The sequence below is a fragment of the Sycon ciliatum genome, chromosome 5 (genome assembly GCF_964019385.1).
Source record: "Sycon ciliatum chromosome 5, ocSycCili1.1, whole genome shotgun sequence".
NCBI lineage: Eukaryota > Metazoa > Porifera > Calcarea > Leucosolenida > Sycettidae > Sycon > Sycon ciliatum.
The window spans coordinates 2,578,226-2,597,311 of NC_088647.1; the positions used below are offsets into that span (position 1 = coordinate 2,578,226).

The 19,086-nt window shown below is 49.8% G+C and overlaps 1 protein-coding gene across 1 annotated transcript; it reads left to right on the forward strand.

Moving 5' to 3' along the window:
• Positions 1-12,470: 12,470 nt before the first annotated feature.
• LOC135817150 (uncharacterized) lies at positions 12,471-16,790 on the forward strand. Its single transcript, XM_065330274.1, has one exon. The coding sequence runs from the start codon at positions 14,369-14,371 to the stop codon at positions 16,460-16,462; it is 2,094 nt and encodes a 697-aa protein (XP_065186346.1). The 5' UTR covers positions 12,471-14,368; the 3' UTR covers positions 16,463-16,790.
• Positions 16,791-19,086: the final 2,296 nt, after the last annotated feature.

The following is a 19,086-nucleotide window of genomic DNA, read 5'->3' on the forward strand; positions in this document are numbered from 1 at the left end:
TCGAAATGAGTGTTTGGCATAATTACAAGCCACGGGGCAATGAGATTTCAACCCTACATGTATAATATCATAATTATTATTAGCCCTGGCATTGGGTACCCGTAGTTTCCGCATAGCCAGAATATGGCAGCGTGTCCAAAGTCCAAGGTCCAAGGTGTAGTTAATCAGGAAGCCTGTCACATGACCACGAATCTGGGTTCACACAGTTGAGTCACAGGTGGCTTCTCCTTGGACGGATCATGGCATTCCGTATTTTCCGGTGTATAGTGCGCACTTTAGATGTGCTATTTTAGGCCCTAAATCGCAGGTGCGCACTATGCTCCGAATATGAAATGCATGTACTTCAATGAAGATTGAAGTGCGCACCCCCAATGAAGATTGGGGGTGCGCGTTATACAAAGGTGCGCACTATACTCCGGAAAATACGGTAGTCAGAACATCCAGTACCGGTATGCAAATGGTACAGTTGGGTTTAGGGCAATGCACACGGATAGGGCCATACTTGTCTTTGCCCGGCGTCCGTACCGGCATGGCGCCTTCTTCAGGGTGATTTACAGCTGGTTTCCATTGCCTGATAATGATATCATCACTGAGTCCCACGCACTCCACACTACAGTTGTAGATCTACATGGACATGACTGTACTGTCTGTACATGTGCGTGTACTTGAGCATCCACTCAGTAGCAACTCGCAGCCATTGCCAAGGACTCAACGTAGGAGTATGGCATAATGACTGTGTGATTGTCCTCTTTGTCCTCTAGTTCTACGGGTGAATAATACAATGTAGCAGCATTTCAGAGCCGATTATTTCGTCTTCTTTGAAAGGATGATGACACAGCGAGTGTCGGCACAAAACTACATGTATCGCATTGAATCAATACCTTCGGAAGACACTCCTAAGAAAGTAAAGTTCTGCTGCACTCAGTTCCGAAGTGAGCTAGCAGGAAATCATCCTATCTGCTTCGAGCATCAGCTGAGAGGAACACTGAGTGAAGACAATCGTGTGCCCAGTGTCCAGGGAACAGTGTGAATGCCACGGGCATCTTCTATTCGAGGACCAGAAACGACCACTGAACAGTAGTACGGTATTTTAAACAGATAAAATTGTGGTGTACGGTCATGTAATAATAATAATAGAATCTTTATTTCAGGATTACCCAACGGCTAAAGCCTATCTGGGGGATCTCCTATTTATGTACACGTACTAGTAACATACATGATACAGTCTCGCTAAGACACTATCTGTTTGGCAGTGTTGTGGTGCGTCCGGTTTATGAGCCTATTTACAGCAGAGTACCTGCACTGATTTGCTGCACGTGCATGCTTTATGTACACACGTGTAGCAAGACTTAGAATAGTTTTTAAAAAAGTCGCTACCTCCACTGCGTGCCATGCCATGGTGTACTGTGGTGTGCCATGCCATGGTGTACTGTGTGCCATGCCATGGTGTACTGTACTGTGTGCCATGCCATGGTGTACTGTGGTGTGCCATGCCATGGTGTACCAGGTGTACTGTGTGCCATGCCATGGTGTACTGTGTGCCATGCCATGGTGTACTGTGGTGTACTGTGGTGTACTGTGGTGTGGCATGATCTGAGCCCAGCAGCATCTACAGAGTCTGATCTGCTGAGTCGTACTCGTAGATCCTTGTCAGCTAGATCTGGGAAGCTGGAGTCCGATTTAAAAATAACTTTCTGGCGTCCACGTGCATAGCATACAATTATGTTCGTCCTTGTACATAGTCATTGGGTAACTGTGGAGAGTACAGGAAGATAAGAATGGCTGCCAGCAAAGTCAATGGGGGTCGATGGTCTCTTTTGGGGCCGTACAACTGGCGCATGACGCCTCACAGGCCTTCCGACAAAAGCTGGCAAGCGTTCCGCAACGGCCACTTGAATCCACTCCAGAATCCCACTGAGAACACTAGCGACGTGCCTAACTAACACTAATACTTACAATCATACTCGAGTCGTAGCTTGAACGCCTTGAAATCCCAACATACTGTGCAATACATGTACTACAATACGCGGCTACAATGTGCACGGGTACCATTGCTGCTGCTTTCCCCCTCTCTCTCTTTTACGGTCTCACTGGCGCGTGTGATCATTGTGATGTACTGCTTGTACAACGAGACAGCACACGTATACACTGGTACAGTGCCCGTTCCACACTGACTGAACTGTTACTTCTGTACCGAAATAGGACTACATTGAATTATTGTATTTTTATACATGTAGTACAATCAAATACATGTGCATTGTATTCATATTGTACTTACAATGTCCTCGGCGTGACCCTTGATGCCGCTGTGAAGTGGGACCACCATGTCGACGCGATTGCGAGGCCTAAGTCATAGTTGTGCAGAAGATTGGAGCACTATGGCGGTCCGCAGATGCCTCTGCCTGGGTAGTCGCATCCAGTATGTGAGGTCAGTCATCATGCCTGACCTCATATACGGATCTAACGCCTTCCCCTCCTCCCTCAAGGCTTCACCGCTTAATCGCCTCCCGCCGTCCCGGTCCTGCAGAACCGAGCGGCGAGAGCGGTATACGGCTTGCCGCCTCACGCCTCTCCCCAGCCTCTGCTCGAACGGATGTCCCTGTACAGAGTTCGCGAGTATTACGCCCAGAAGCGACTAGTCCTGGTGTGGCGCTGTGTCAATGGGAAAGCCAGCAGTGTCCTCCAGGATCTATTCTCACCATCAGCTGGTACATGGTAGGACCACCCGACACCAGGTTTCCAGGGGCCTCACTGTCCCCTGGGCGCAATCTGAAGTCGTATCGGCAGATCGCGGCTGGCCTTTCAGGCAGCCCTGGCCTGGAATGCACTCCCAAGGAGGAAAGGGAGATCAAGGCTGCTCATTTTAAGCTCGCCTCCATCCCCTAGTAGTAGGCTACACCTTCTGACTTTGACTGTCCACACACTCAGTCATGTATTTCTCTCTCCGTGCTTGGGCACCTATGAACTCTTTGTGTTCCCTCTGTCGACGCTGCAAAATTGCTTATCATACCTCCCGTACTATATCACATAGCAATTTGTTCTTCGCTGCTACCCCCAACCACACGTTGATGCGCCCACCATGCACCACTCGGCACTAGCCCGTCTCCCCGATTCCCCTAACCTCACTACTTCCCTCTCTGTAGACTGTATCTCTGTATCTCTCTCTCTCTCTCTCTCTCTCTCCCCTCCCCTCCCCCCCCTCTCTCTCTCTCCCCCCTCCCCTCCCCCCCCCCCCCCCTCTCTCTCTCTCTCTCTCCCCTCGCTCGCTCGCTCTCTCCTGCTTTGAGATTCGCTTCCATAGAATTGGGCACCACTGCCCGTTTGGCCTTGCGAAGTAAAAATAGAAATCAACAACATGTACATGTACATGGAGTAGTAGTCATGTACACAAGAGAGAGTTTTGGACATGATTGTACGCCGGTACATGTACATGTACATGTAGCAACAGACTCAGGAGTCCAAAATAACAATTACCGTAATGGATTCTTAGCCCAGACCCCATGTTCTTGTCATGGACTCTTCAGTCTTGATAGTGGTAGTACCCGTACATGACTGTGTGTAGACGTCTGCCTGCCGAACGCTGCGATATCCCAACTTACCCAACTAATAATAATAATTGCTTCCCAAGTGCCCAGTCAGTACTATGCCGGTACATGTAGTATAGCGTGATCACGACTCAGCTCTAGCCCACGACCGCGGATAATGCTCGAAAAACTGGCAGATTCTGCTCGAAAAGCTGTGAAATTGGCAGAACTGTGCGAACCTCATGGCAGGCACTACCTTGAAATCTGCTCCAGTTTTTGTATCCACATACCAAACATGCATGAAACATACCATGTACATGTACCAGACAAAGTACCAACTAATTCTGCCGGCATTATCTGCCAAGGGCTACTCAGCTCCCTGCTGCATGCACTGCTGCTGCACGCACTTGTAGTATCTACATGTACATGTAGAATGTCATGTACATGTCCAGGGGCTACTAGTATTTTGAGTATTTTCATCTTCCGGTAGGTGTGGCTCCGGGCCGAGGTGGAGGCATCCCTATTTCGTCAAGAATTTCCGCACGTGTTCCCAGCAGGCTGAGGTCAACAGCTGGCACTCGGTACCCCACTGTCCCAGTGGTTGGACACTTGCAGCGAAGCCGGAAGCGAATCAAGAAAACAACTGAGTACACCGGACCGGCTGTAGATCATAACCACGTACCCGGGCTGGTTTTGGTGATTCTCCAGATATCCTGGGTTCCGGTGATAGTAGTCCGGTGACGCTGCGCATAGCACATGTGTTTGTCCTTCATGGTGAATGTCACACACATCTCTCAGAAGTTCCTGTTACAAATATGCAATCATGTACACTTGGATCCACACGTGGATTTATATGTACATGTACATGTATATTGTGTGCATTGTGTACATAATACAGTCATGAACATGTCAACATGTCATACAATGTACTGTAAGAGTGTATGGAAATCGGGATGAAGGAACATTTCTGGATGACCTTTTGCAAGTGAAATGCGAGTCCGTCGAAACAGTTCTTCTGGACACCTTCATCTGACAGCACAATGTACAAACATGTACTGTACGGTGTACCTGTATGACGGCGAAGAGCCGCTCGTTTTTCTCACGATATCTTCCACCTACTGTACATTTACATGTATACTTTTACAATGTAGGCGTGGGTAGCCCTTGGCGGACAATGCTCACAAAATATTTATTGACAGACTCTGCTGGAAAAGCAGTGAAAACGGCAGAACCATGCAAACCCGGCTGATGGCAGAGCTGCACGGACTTTCTTCTGCTACATTTCTTCATCCACATACCAAACACGCTTGACACATACATGTACATGTACCAGCAAAAGTACCAACTACTAAGTAAAAGTAACCGGTCTGTCAATTTTCCTGCCGACATTGTCCACCAAGGGTTAGTTGGGGGCATGTGCTAAACACCCTACACTATCTTGCACCGATCACCCCGCTTACCTTCCCCGATATTCCATTTTCTCACTTATTGAAGCAGCTTACACAAAGGCACACAATGAAGACCTTGGCTTGGGCAAATTCCGTTGTGACTCAGAGTTTCATGGCTGAACCAATCATCAGACAAGGATGATGGAATAGAGGCAGCGCTGGTATACATGCATCTAAGTGAAGCAGCTTAGCACGTTTTCCCTCCAGGACGTTCCATACCTACCAGACCTGGGAAGTGGGGAACCACCTGAATTGAAACCGAAACCACTTCCATCATCATGCTATGTCGACCAGTACCACCAGGGCGGTTCATCACGGCCCTGCGGCAATCGCAGGCGTCTCTCCAAGTACATGTACAAAGTCATGTACATGGCGATGATGTACATTGTATTCAGTATTCAGTATTCAGTATTCAGTGGGACACACATGCTTAGCATCACCAAGCACTATTCACCCACAGCGATGTTATCTGCCATGATTGCCCACTTGACACTAACTGTTACTAGTGTTAGGTTTATGGATGCTGCGAGTGTGAGTGCATGCCGCTAAGCCTACAGTCGCTTTGCGTCACATACCATTGATGCTCTGAGCGATGAAAGCCACCACGTGTACAGGGACCACACAGCATGACAGGTGAGATTAGCTACTGACACTTCCTTAGTGCAACTGCATGATGACCGCTTTAGGGGGTTTTGATAAACTGGCAGCGTGAAGAAAAGCAAGTTTTCGGCTCAACAACCTGTCACGAATCCACCAAGACTCCTTCAATACCTCTAGCTAGCCTAGGTCATTTCGTGCTTGTCTTTCAGTGCAGGTTCCATCAAGTAGTAGTACAGTAGTACATGACTGCATACATGTACATGTACCACGTGGGTTTCAGATCGAGATAGTGCACTCGTGTGAAGGTAGGTGTTGCCCTTGTGCCAAAGCCCGCCCCGACATCGTCTACAGCCGCGAGGTAAAGGCCCAGATGTCTACTGATAATCCATGCAAAGTTATGAACATGATGTATCCCCCGAACTGGTGACAACAGGTGTAAACTGCACATGTGAGCTATTCAGAAAGCAGTCGCCTTCGTCGTCCTGGTCGTCCCCCAGTTCACCTCTTCGCTACCATCCTACCCAAGCCATGACCCACTACTGGCACTACATGTACACTGCAACAGTGATAGACTGTACCGTGCACTGGCGAGTACCGTGCAGCCGGAGGTACTAGGTGGGCCGCGCCGCCATCATTACTCATTAGCAATCAACCAGTTAGTCACCATAGCTCATGGTCATGGAGATCTAGGATAGTACCAGAGAGGGTACGCTTTCCAACGGCCAAAGAGAGTTGGAAAGCTTGTGTCTTTGTGGGTAACTTGAACATTTGGGCTCATGCAAAATCGCACCGATTTTGGGATTGCCGAGCCACCGTGCTCACAGCAGAGACTTCTGTGTGTGTTATTGTTGTGAAGTGGACCACAAAGACTCGTATAAACCCGGTTTATACGACTCCCTGGTCCGGATAGTACTAAGTAAGAGTGGCTAACTAATGTGATGACTGTGATGATTGTAGTTGAATAGTAATATGCGCAGTCATCCTACACAGGCATGCATCTGCAAACGTCATCCATGGACCAGTCTGTTGCTCTAATAGCCTCTAAAATAACGTTTTCTTGTGATGGTCATCAGTAATGTAGTGTTGTACTGAGTGGTGAACAAAGAATAGCAAAGGCAGTCTTCAAGTACATTGTAGAAGTGTCGTGGTGAATAAACCCATTCGCAAATACATGTGTAAAGTGAATGTACAAAGTAAAGAACAATGGTGGTGAACATAGCACTAAAGCTGTGAGTGTGATACAACACAATGTGTGTAGAGGAAAGAGAAAGAGAGATGGCGAACAAAACAAACACTCGGTGACTCATGTGCACAATACAGCGACGGTGCTAAGCATACATGTAAGCCAGACCTACCATGTACGTTGTATGCATTTCTAAAGAAGAATGAGTCACAACACTCACACTCTTCCTCAGCACCGTAGCTGTATTGTGCAATATCTTCAAGCAAATATACAGTCATGCATGTATATGTACATTGACAATGTATACCGTGATGTATGTAGGCAGACCTCTTTTCCGGGCAAAACCTAACACAATGCCAATGGATTAAAATGCAATACATACATGTACGACGTGTACATGTACAACAGTCAACACTGGAGAAGAAAACAGGGTACTGTACATGTATGCCTTGTTTTGCGTCAAGTCCCAGTCGGATGGTGACTGTTTACAAACTTCACTAATCACACAACACTACTGCCTTGTTCTGATAGTCCCAGCAAGGGCCAGCAGGAGTTGTTCTGCCGTCACTACTACTACTAGTACTAGCACATTTAGCACCCAGAAACTGTGTATGTACCAATGCTTTATCTGTGAACAGCTCTCTCCAATAATAGAAGCACAGATCGAAGCGCCAGCACTAACGTTTCATTAGGCACAGGATATGTGATCATGGCGATGACTACCATTGAGATTACGGTAAACAACACAGCATTTGCACTGACTAAGCTTCAGTCCTTCACTTCAGATAACGCGGCTGTCGATGATGGGCTATGGCTGCAAAGGGCCACAGCTTCCCACATCGTGAGTATTCCACAACTTGAAAAGGCGATGGGAGGTCGACACCCCATGAACAGCGTTAATATTAGCGCTCATCACGGTAATCAACAAGTGAGAACGGAGAAGGAAGGGAAGGTAACTACTTCCCTCACCACACGAAATGTCCAACCCATACTGACAGCCTGACACTGCACGCAAAGGTTATTTGTCACAGCTTGCCAGCGAACCGCTCACAGGTGGATGTTTTATTCACAAAGCGGTCGCCCGATCATTTCGTGATTGTAGCAGTTCGTCTTGGCAATGTCCGCCTATCACTGCGTTCATCTGGTGTGAACGTAGCTCATTTCCTGTGCAGATCACCAACCACGCACATTGCTGAGTTCAATTCAGAACACTTCGCCATCGGGATTGTTGTTTGACTTAGGGCCGAACATCTGCGCTTGGGAGGGCGTAGTGGAGCGTCACTTGATCAATTGAGTAGCACCTAATCTATCCGTATTTATGGTATACTCTTAGGCTAGTCTTAGCTACTGTACTGGTATAGCCGTTGTTCAGATTTATAATAGCTGTAGCTGAACTGAAGATCTAAATGCACGACAGGATAGATGCATTGGCAATTAATTGAATTATGCTCTAGCTCATTGTGGTCAGCGGACGTCCTGCTGCTTATCACGTGATTACAGATCGATCATTGGTCGCACCTACATGTACATGTACGGAATCATTGTATCTACAGTTATGTATCCTTGTACTGCATACTACTAGTATCCCCGGAACGCGTGGTGCCATGGGATGCCTCAGTCTCACCGCTCTTGCTTTGAGTCTTGGTCGTGTTTCCTTGTCTTTGTCACGTGACATTTGTGGATACTCTCACCGAGTCTCAGTCTCTGCATACACTGATACATTATACAGCTGCAATACAGGTTTGATGCATGATGCGGACGATTACCATGATAATATTGATATCTTCACTTAGACTTCAGGATTATCCGCCCACACTAGGGCCACAGTCTAGCCTACGGAGTCACGAGTGGGGACATGGTGCCATGTTTGGCGACTGTAGTTGGGAGTACGAATGAGCCGTGTCTATCGCTTCTCACATCGGCATGGCGTTCATTGCACTCGTAACAGCACTTACACGTATCTCCATTCAGACCAGCACCGCTATTAAAATTTTATCATGTTCTTATAGTATATACCACGGTTGGTATCCTTTGCTGAGCTAGGTTTGTCAATGTCACTTTCACGGCGATTGTCCACCCCTATGTTTCTCGTAGAATGACCCGCGCCGTCCGCCCGGCAGTCATCGCTGCTCTTCTCCACGCGTCTGTTCCACTTCACGCAGTCATGTCTGTGTCACCGCATAGTGTGCGTGAGCGTGTTTGTGTGCGTGTGTATGTGCGTGTGTATGCGTATTCCAATCCTAGCCAGGCGAGTCTGACTGGGGTATGGGGAAGATGGTGCTTGATCGGCTGGGCAGACGCACGCCTTTCAGCGCTTTCGCTTCCTGTTGCTCCAAGTGGCTGCCGCTGCCTGTGAATCATACGCCAATGCGTCATTGTAATCTCACTCTAACATATCTGACTAAGATATAGACTCAATACACTATCCTGGCCGATGTCCCTGCTGCAGTACTGCGATAGTGCATTACCGCGTGTATGGCTTCCAGGGGTGTCTCTTCAATCCACGTGCCGCCAAATACACGGCCATCGACCGCGCATCACGTCAATCCGCCGACGCCGTTACTTCAGATGGTCCGCATCATTGTGCCATGTGGATTTGCAGAAACGTCAACACCATTGTACTTTGTAGCTCATACTCGATGGTGTACATGACTGTATCACTCTTAGTATTAATGAGTTATGCTTCTACAAGTAGATGGCTTTGTATAGCCCTCAACAGCAGCTCAAGGTGAACATTTATCGAACTAAGATGACTCCTCAACCCGCCACGCATCAGCTCCAGTAAGTACATGTATTGCATAGTGCGCTAGTTCTAACCGTTTCAGCAGTACCCAAACTTCCCCTTGCAGTGTGAGAGAAGCCAGGAACCATACCATCCATGGTGGTGATGAGCTGGTTCCGACCACGCCGAAGGGCATCGTACATCAGGAATAAACTAACTTTTAGGAAGGCTGTGCAGCACTTTTGAAGTTGAAGTCGCCCCATATCCGATCTCAATGATCCAGTTTGCTACCGGTGGCCACTCAAACTCAAAGTCTGGACCACTGCTGACTGTTCCAGGCAGGCAGTATGCGCTAGACGTGTAGTTACTTTTGTACATGTATTCCTGGCTCAAAGACGTTTAAAAAAGTGGTGACACCGATCCGTACTCAGGTCGAGCTGGTGGCAGTGACGGACAGGCTGTAGATAGACACACACACACAAACACACACACACACACACACACACACACACACACACACACACACGGCTGTAGATAACAGTTAGACACACAAATAGTGCATGCACGTGTAATAATTGTGTCCCCAGTATCTCAGGCATGGTGGTGGCCTGGCAGAAGTGAAAATTACTTCCTAAGCTGGTTGCGTTTCTCAACACAATTGCATAGCCGGTTCAGTTGTAACGCGGACGTGCGAACTTTACTTTCTAAATAAACATGTCTACATGTATTGTACATGTACATGACTGTATGCTTAGGTCACGCTGTTACTGTTATGGACAGCGAGCCAATCATACAGCCCGACTGCCACCGTCCGTGCAGAGCTGCCATGGTCTGGGTTAGGTCCTTAGGAAGAGGAACCTTGAATAATGAAGTGAGGGCAGCCTCTTACTAGTCTTAGTCCAACGCCGCTTTGGGCTGTCACTGTCAGTGTCAGCCAAACATTCTCTTCACTCGGCTGGCAGATCCCTATTGCTTGTCGGCTCTGCGTGGATCTAGTGCGCGAAAGAATCATCACCTTTCAAGGTGTAAACTTCACGGACGATAGTGTCCAAGTACAGTGTAATCGGGACACAGCAGAAGACCTTCAGATGAGTAGGGACTGACAAAGAAACACAACTGCATTGTTCGCGGTCTTAAAACTCCGATGACGTGCGAAGTACTCTGTCATGGTGGGTGTAGGATCTGTGCTAGGATAAAACAGACATGTAGGGTCATTACCAGGGAGAAGAGTCCTAACCTGTCTGCTACGGGAGCAAATTCCCATGGTAACGGTAACTGGTCTCGGGAAAGTCACTTAGCCTTGACTGGGGGGGGGGGGAGTTTGGGATGAAAAACGTAAGGCCCTGGCCGGCCAAATTTGTATACATGTAGGTTCCTTGGAAGTATTCGGAGTTTCTCCCTACATTGTACTTACTGTTGTCTGATGATCACCTGGTGGTGCGTCAAACTCGGAGCTACAACACAGTCTTCACCCTCTCCTTCTTCTTGTCGTACATCCACCACCATGATTGTACTGATGATGTGCCTTGTAGATGTAGATACTGTATGTACTGTATGTACATGTACTGTGTACACTGTCATGATTGTATCAGTATGGCACATGTGCACTGCAGGGTTGGGCACAGCAGTCTGGTTGGCCATTGGGTGATCGACATGTCTGAGTTGTCTTGAATGCTTGATAATATTGACACAGCCGGCCACTGCTGCAAGGCGCTGTCCACCATGATCCACTCTGCCAACAAAAAGATGTGAGTTCGTACTGTAGAGCATACTACTGACAGATAGTGATACTAACCTGTATGATAATGAGTCCTGAGCCCTTGCCATGGATGTACACGTAGTGTAAATGTACATTGTGTCAGGAGTTTTGAGTGGACTTTCAGCCCGCGGCTTCCAGTCACCATAATCTCTTTGTAAAGTTTGTGTCTGTGTGACTGTCACCAGCTGCAGTGCATCGCGGCCACCAAGCCTTCACGTTCAAGGCGTCATGATTGTTAGATCTGCTTCTACATGTACAATGTAGTTCTACATGTACATGTATGTGCACTTGCCTATGCACTACTGCCACTAGCCTCTTGGCAGATAATGCTCACAAAATGAATAGGCAGATTCTGCTGGAAAAGCAGTGAAAATGGCAGAACCATGCAAACCCGGCTTATGGCAGGGCTGCAGGGACTTTCTTGAATTCTGCTACATTTCTTCATCCACATACCGAACAATACTGTGACATGCATGAAACATTAACGTTTTAATACCAGAAAAAGTACATGTACAAGATTCCGCCAATTATTTGTCAGGTGGTGTGAACATACATAATGTACATGATTGGAAATTTTTATTTCCATTGCTATCAGGTTCGGCCTCATTTCCTCTGTGCTGCGCTGACGAGTCCACAAAGGACGAAACAGTTCTGTCCGCAGATTGAGTAATATACAATGTACATGTACATGACTGTAGCTCATTTCCAATTATTACACTCCCCAGTCTACACTACAGATCACACACCAAGCAAGGGCTAGTGTGCACTTCCACAGTGAACTACAATCATGTACATGTATGTACAGTGAAACCTGTCTAAGACGACCGCTCAAGGGACCTTCAAAATGGGGTCTCTGCTACCAGGTGGTCTCCTTATCCAGGGTTGTTTGACTGCGAATAGCATCCCTGGGTCCCCGGTTCCAGTGGTCTTCTGAGGCAGGTGGTCGCCTTATCAGAGTGGTCGCCTTGACAGGTTTTACTGTAGCTCCAGTGGCCAACACTAGTAATACATGTAAACCAGAACACTTTTAAAAAACAGGCCGTTCTTCTCAAGCCAAGGCTTTTTTTACTTTTGTCATTTTTGTCTGTGTGCATGTGGTGCACACACTCAGACTGTCAACCTGGCCAGTGCATTGGCCATGTACATTATACATAATGGACATGTACATGCGCCCTACGTCAATGTATGTCATGATGTATGTGTACGGACTTGCACGTGGGACAAGACAAAACCCCGCCAACCACCAAGCAGGCCAACACATAGTGACATGATGCAGTCCGAGCTCGGACAACGCGGCCGGGAGTACAGATCGGCTGCAACGCCAACAAGGCAACAACATCACTGAGTCAGTCCGCAGTCCCATGGCCGGCCATGTCACGGAGACAAGAGATAGCCTCACTCGTACAGTAATAATAACACTATGGACGGTGAACACCTGACAAGCAGCTAATCTGAGACTAGCTAAATGGCATCGGAGTCTCTAGGAAAATCCACACGTCCTTTTCCTGTAGATCTAGACGAGAGGGAGGACTGAGCTGCTCTGTCCCGGACTGTTTACAGCTAGCTCCTTCCGACCGTGGAACGCAGTTCAGAGTACTCGTCTGTAGTTGGTAAGCCTCCCGAGTCTAGGCGCAAGTCCCAACCCCAAACTTTGACACACGAGAAGCTAGAGATCAGCGATAGTGGAGCAGCCGCCCAAGCAGCCGCCAGTCCTACTCTCCACAGCGCACAGCCGAACGTAAGGGAGCTCCCCAACGGTTGTTGTCTTCTAGAACTGATCCTGTTCAGCATCAGCCTGTTGAGTGTTATCTAGAAGCAGTGTTGTTGCTGCGTTCGCGTGTGTTCTACGGTCTTGCACATCGTCCGTCACTATCGCAGTGTCAGCTCATAGAGGCAGCGCAGCACAGTTTATGCAAAGTCTCAACAAGCCTGCAACTAGTGCTAGTCGCTCTCTTGGCTCAGTTTACTCAGCAGAACGACTTTACGCCAACCCATGGTTGCAGCAGTGACACTCAGCTGATATTACGCACGGCGCAATCGGCGTTGAGTCAGTGTATCAATCAGCGCTCCGCGAGGACGCTTTGCCTTTCTCTCCCTCTCGGCGGCATTACCTCCAGCTCAGGCCGACTTGCTTGGGGAATTGTGTGAATGACATTAATCTAGACAGGCCGCAGTGTTCGCCTGCTAGTAAAAAAAGGATTTGCTTGGTTTGGGCAGTGTCACATTCATTGCAACCGTTTGATAATCAGCTATCTAGCTATTTCTATTTGCAGCGCGCTTGACGCTTCCGCGATTTCGTGGGCCAGTTGCAGTGCATGCAGCGCTAGTGCCCCATCCAGCACCCAGGTAGCTGACTAGGAAGAGCAGTTTGACTCATCGTCTGGACGAGCAACAGCGCAGACAGTAGTGTGCAGTGAGGTCGTCGCACGAGCAGCAGCGCAGCCGGCTGGCCTTGCCTGTTCAAGCAGTACACGGATCAATCGCTAAAGGTGAATAGCTACACGACCACTTGACATTTTGGGTCATTGTCGAGAGCACCTCTCGCTAGCAGCGCTTGCGAGCTTGGCGAGCTAGAAAAACGTGTGAAGTCATTGGCGAGCTGAGGCCATTCGCCGCCACACGGTGTACGCTGTTGTAGCCCCTCCACTTCAAGCTGAGCCCACCGTTCCGCTGGAGGCCGTATCGTGGCGTGTGAGCTGGGCGAAACTTCTGCCCGGCCGTGCGGTCGTGCAAGCTCAGAGTTCATTGTTCGCCATCGGAGCTGGCTGTGTGCATCGTTGATCCTACCGTAACGAAAACCAGTCACCTCCTTGTAGCCCTTACATCAACACTACTTCTCTACTTTTCCCTTAGAAACTGTTCCCGGAGAGTATTGAAATAGTTGCCTGTTAGTTCGCGCTCACAAACAGTTGCAACTCGTTGGGAGCACGTTGCGTCTCGCTCATTCCGCGGGAAAGGAGACTTCTTGACACCCGAACTCGTGCAATACGTCTTGTTCTTGTGTAATTGCCGCTGCGGCTGACGGACAAGGACTGAAGCAGCGTGATCACGGTTCTCAGCAGGAATCTACACGGTCGAGTGTGCTGCATACGTGCGTGCGGAGTGTAGAGTGCGAAGAATTTCGTTTGAACAATGGATGACCTGTACCACCCCACGCTGGCCGGCATAAACCTGGTCGTGAAGACGTTGGTGGGCACACAGTTCGTTGTGGAGGGCATTCTGCCATGCGACACTGTACGCACACTGAAGATGACCATACAGGACAGCCATGGACTGCGGTACAGCACGCAGAACCTGCTGTACGGCCGCCAGCAGCTGGACGACGACGATAAAGAGCTGCAAGAGTACGGTATTCGCGACAGTGGTGCCGTGCTTACGCTCGTGGTGACGTTACGCGGCGGCCCGCTGAACGCACGCCGCGCCGCGTCAGCGTCATCCATCGAGCCGGACACGGAGATAGTACTGGAACTGCTGGACGGTACGGACGTAGTCGGTGCGATAACGCTGGACGAGGAGATATTCGACCTGATTCCCGGCACGGACGGCAAGCCGTTCTTCGTGTACGTGCAGGACGACGTGGCCATGGACATGCAACGACTGGCGTACATGGACATTGACGACTTTTACGGCCACCTGGCGGCAGACTCGGCGGACTCACCGCTGTTCGGAGACGGTGAGGGTGACAACCCGTCGTGTTCCTCTCCCATGTGCTCCAGTAGACCTCGCACCCGGTCTTACAGCGGCTTGAAACTACGACGTGACCAGGAGGAGCGAGAGGAGATGGAGGTCAAAGTCGAGCGTCTCCGCGCCAACATGTCGCACGTCAAGAAGCTGAAGCAGATCCACAGCAACATGGGTAGCAGTATCAAGCATTCCACGGCGACGGCGACGACAGCTGAGGCAGACGACAGCGGCCACGTGTACATCCACAGTCCCACGCACTCTGACTCTCTGTCGCCGCTCGGTGTGCTGAGCGACACGCAGTCCCCGTTGACCGGACGCAATTCGTGCGAAGACGCGCCGACACGCGCGCAAGGTCCCACGCCGTTGAGAGCATCGTACGGTGCGGGCACCGGCAGTAGTTTGGATCATCACGTCGACCCCGCATCCACCGCGGCGGCCGCCAATCACTCCGCCGGCGCGCACTGTGTGACAGCTGCAGCCTGCACGACCGCACGTCGTCATTCTCTCATGTCACCGCTCTCCATGCCCGCTGGTGGCCCGTCGCCGTCCAACCCTGCTGCTGCATCAACGGCAGCGGCAGCAGCAACTGCACGTCGCACACAACAACACTCGGCAACGCACGAACGCCGTCCTCCGTGGGAATCCAGCTCCGGTAGCGCTCAAGACTACTGGCGCGGCAGCACCATCGACCACTACGTTGCCAGTAGCAACGCAGCCAACCCTGAACACAAGGCCATGAGAGGTGTTGCCAGGACAACGGAGCAGAAGCCTGGCAACCGTGCTGCAGCGGCAGCAACGGCGGCAGCGTGTTCCAACCCATCTCGTCACCTTAGTAACCTGCTTCAGTCCAAGAAGACAAGCAAGGCGACTGGCGGCGGAACGCTGACGGACATTGCAGAGTGGGAGAGAGTTTCCCATCAAGCTCCAGCCGCCGCGCGGGAAAGCAGAATACCGTGCAGCATGCGTCAGAACCCGCCGCCGCCGTCGTCTGCCTGCAAACGTGTACACCACAGTAAGCTGACACAGGAACACAGTGAGGCCATGCCACCGCCACCGCCGCCGACACAGCTGCTGCCGTCGGAGTCGTCCTGGCATCCGGCGCCCGTTCCGCCGTCAATGCTCGCCCGTACTGCACCTCACAAACACCGCAGCACAGCCCTGCCCGGCGCTGCACGCGCAGTCAAGGACAAGACAGACACTCGGCTAGTCCAGGCCGATCACACGCCACTATCGCTACCACCGATACACCCTAGTCTGGCCGGGCAAGTAACGGCAAGTTCGTCGTCCGTCACCAAACTTCCCAAGGTCGACATCATCCAGGCCAAGACGAAAGACGGCCGACCGCCTCGTCAGCGCTGTTCGCAGTGTGGTAAGAAACTGACGCTCGCCGGTACCTTCAGCTGCCGCTGTGGACAGCTCCTGTGCACAAAGCATCGCAACCCGGAATGTCACCCGTGCACGTTTGACTACAAGACACAAGGTCGCCGAGAACTGAAGCAGGCCAATCCACGCGTTGCTGCGATCAAGCTGCCCAAGATCTAACGCTGTGGCGGCTGCAGCTGCAGGTGTTTCTTGGATACGAGTGCTGCGTGAGAGTGCGAGTATGATTGCATCTCATGACTCCACACCATGTGGTCTGATCATGCAGTGATTATAGTAGTGTTGCGTCAAACATTACAGAACAGCAGTGACATGCTGCTTGACCAACAGTACCTGTTGTTGTGCATCACCCCCTCATCCTCGTGTACAATTGACCTACATGGCTGTAGCTTGCCAAGAAGCGGTGCTGGATTGTCTTGACTTTTTCCTGCAATATTCCTGCGGACGTACCCTGTTGTACAAATGATTCATGTCGCATGTCCTTCACTGATTCTTATGTTTGTATAATCCCCTTCTCCATCATGCGACCGCAGGTGCTTGTACAATGTACATAGTAAAAGTTGAATACTCTGCTTGCTACCAGTTGCTGATTTGTCTTGCCTGAATCTAGTCACGCTTTTTCCCCCCTTCGACACTCAGCGTGGTTTTGAGTTTTCCCCGGTTTGTGAATCGTTGAACAGACGGATTCGCGAAGCGCCGGCTTGTACCGTTGTATTCTTTTTCTTTTAAATTAAAAAACCAATGAAAGCAAAAATCACTACCACTGTGTTCCATTCTGTGTGTGTGTGTGTGTGTGTGTGTGTGTGTGTGTGTGTGTGTGTGTGTGTGTGTGTGTGTGTGTGTGTGTGTGTGTGTGTGTGTGTGTGTGTGTGTGTGTGTGTGTGTGTGTGTGTGTGTGTGTGTGTGTGTGTGTGTGTGTGTGTGTGTGTGTGTGTGTGTGTGTGTGTGTGTGTGTGTGTGTGTGTGTGTGTGTGTGTGTGTGTGTGTGTGTGTGTGTGTGTGTGTGTGTGTGTGTGTGTGTGTGTGTGTGTGTGTGTGTGTGTGTGTGTGTGTGTGTGTGTGTGTGTGTGTGTGTGTGTGTGTGTGTGTGTGTGTGTGTGTGTGTGTGTGTGTGTGTGTGTGTGTGTGTGTGTGTGTGTGTGTGTGTGTGTGTGTGTGTGTGTGTGTGTGTGTGTGTGTGTGTGTGTGTGTGTGTGTGTGTGTGTGTGTGTGTGTGTGTGTGTGTGTGTGTGTGTGTGTGTGTGTGTGTGTGTGTGTGTGTGTGTGTGTGTGTGTGTGTGTGTGTGTGTGTGTGTGTGTGTGTGTGTGTGTGTGTGTGTGTGTGTGTGTGTGTGTGTGTGTGTGTGTGTGTGTGTGTGTGTGTGTGTGTGTGTGTGTGTGTGTGTGTGTGTGTGTGTGTGTGTGTGTGTGTGTGTGTGTGTGTGTGTGTGTGTGTGTGTGTGTGTGTGTGTGTGTGTGTGTGTGTGTGTGTGTGTGTACAGTGTGCACTGCCGTGTGGGCACGTATCCCCTGTGTGATGGTTGTCTCGGTGTAATTTCAAGCGTTCAACTTCGATCCTGAACACAGAACTGATTGTAGAAAGGAACTGGACACGGCATACCAGTACACCATGGTACACACTGAGGTATTTTGCGGACGGGACTCCTAACTGTTTACGACGAATTGACTAGATTATCATACCATGGCTGGGTTTGATATGATTGTAACTATGGAAATTGGAAGGACTAGATCATAATAATTTAAAAATATATAGAGAGCATGCAGACATCCAATGCCCATGCAGTACGTGTATGATTCATTATTTCATTTGCTCGTCAAAGAGGCTTTGTTCCACCACCACGCCGTGCTTTGTTCATCTGTCAGCAACTCGTGACTAATCAAGTGATCTGCCGGAGAGTAGCGGCACAGAATGAGCTGTATCTCTGCATGGCTGGCTAGCGACGTGGACAGACACTGAGACAGTGACACAAAGCTGTTGAGTAGATCTAAGACTACATTTTGTAAGGCCAGTAAGGGTACGAGTACGAGTAGCTGAGTGCAGTGTGCCAACCCACTCAACCCACGCAGCGCACCAGCACCAACTACAGACCGTTATGCCTATTATGGGCTGTATGGTCGTTACGGTGCTTATGCTTACCATGCACGACCAGTAAGAGTTCTAAGCATGATAACCTTATTGCCACATTGGGTAGTGACTAGTGGACTCTTGCTACGTGTGTCATGTAGACTACCATGAATGGCATGATAATGAATGGCAGCCTGCAGCCTGTTGGCTCGGTCACTACCTCTGTGGTCATCAGGCTTCAGGCTTTATGCCATGGTCGTGGGCACGTGGCGCAGGGTCGCTCTACTCAGACTGCACTGCACTGACAGGACTGCACTGACAGGACTGCCTCACAGAGTGCCACTAACACTGAATGACACTGTTACAGTCGCACCCTTTTTAATCCAGCACTTTATAAACCAGCACCCTCGATAAACCAGCACAATTTTCAGTAGCCAAAATGTCCTCTTCATGCACTTGCAGCAGTAAATCCGATTTGTTAATCCTGCACCCTCCCTAATCCAGCAGATTTTCCGTGGCACAAATGGTGCCGGATTTTAGAGGGACCACTGTATCTGGTTACCGGTATGTGCTACGCGTAGACCTACGGCGACCGATTGCATGATTGATTTGTTTAACTATTTCGGGCTGTAGCCAGTGCAGGAAATGATGTGACCGTGTACATGTAGAGTAAAACCTGTGACTAACGACCACCCCTTGGGCCTTGGGGCCAGAGAAAGGG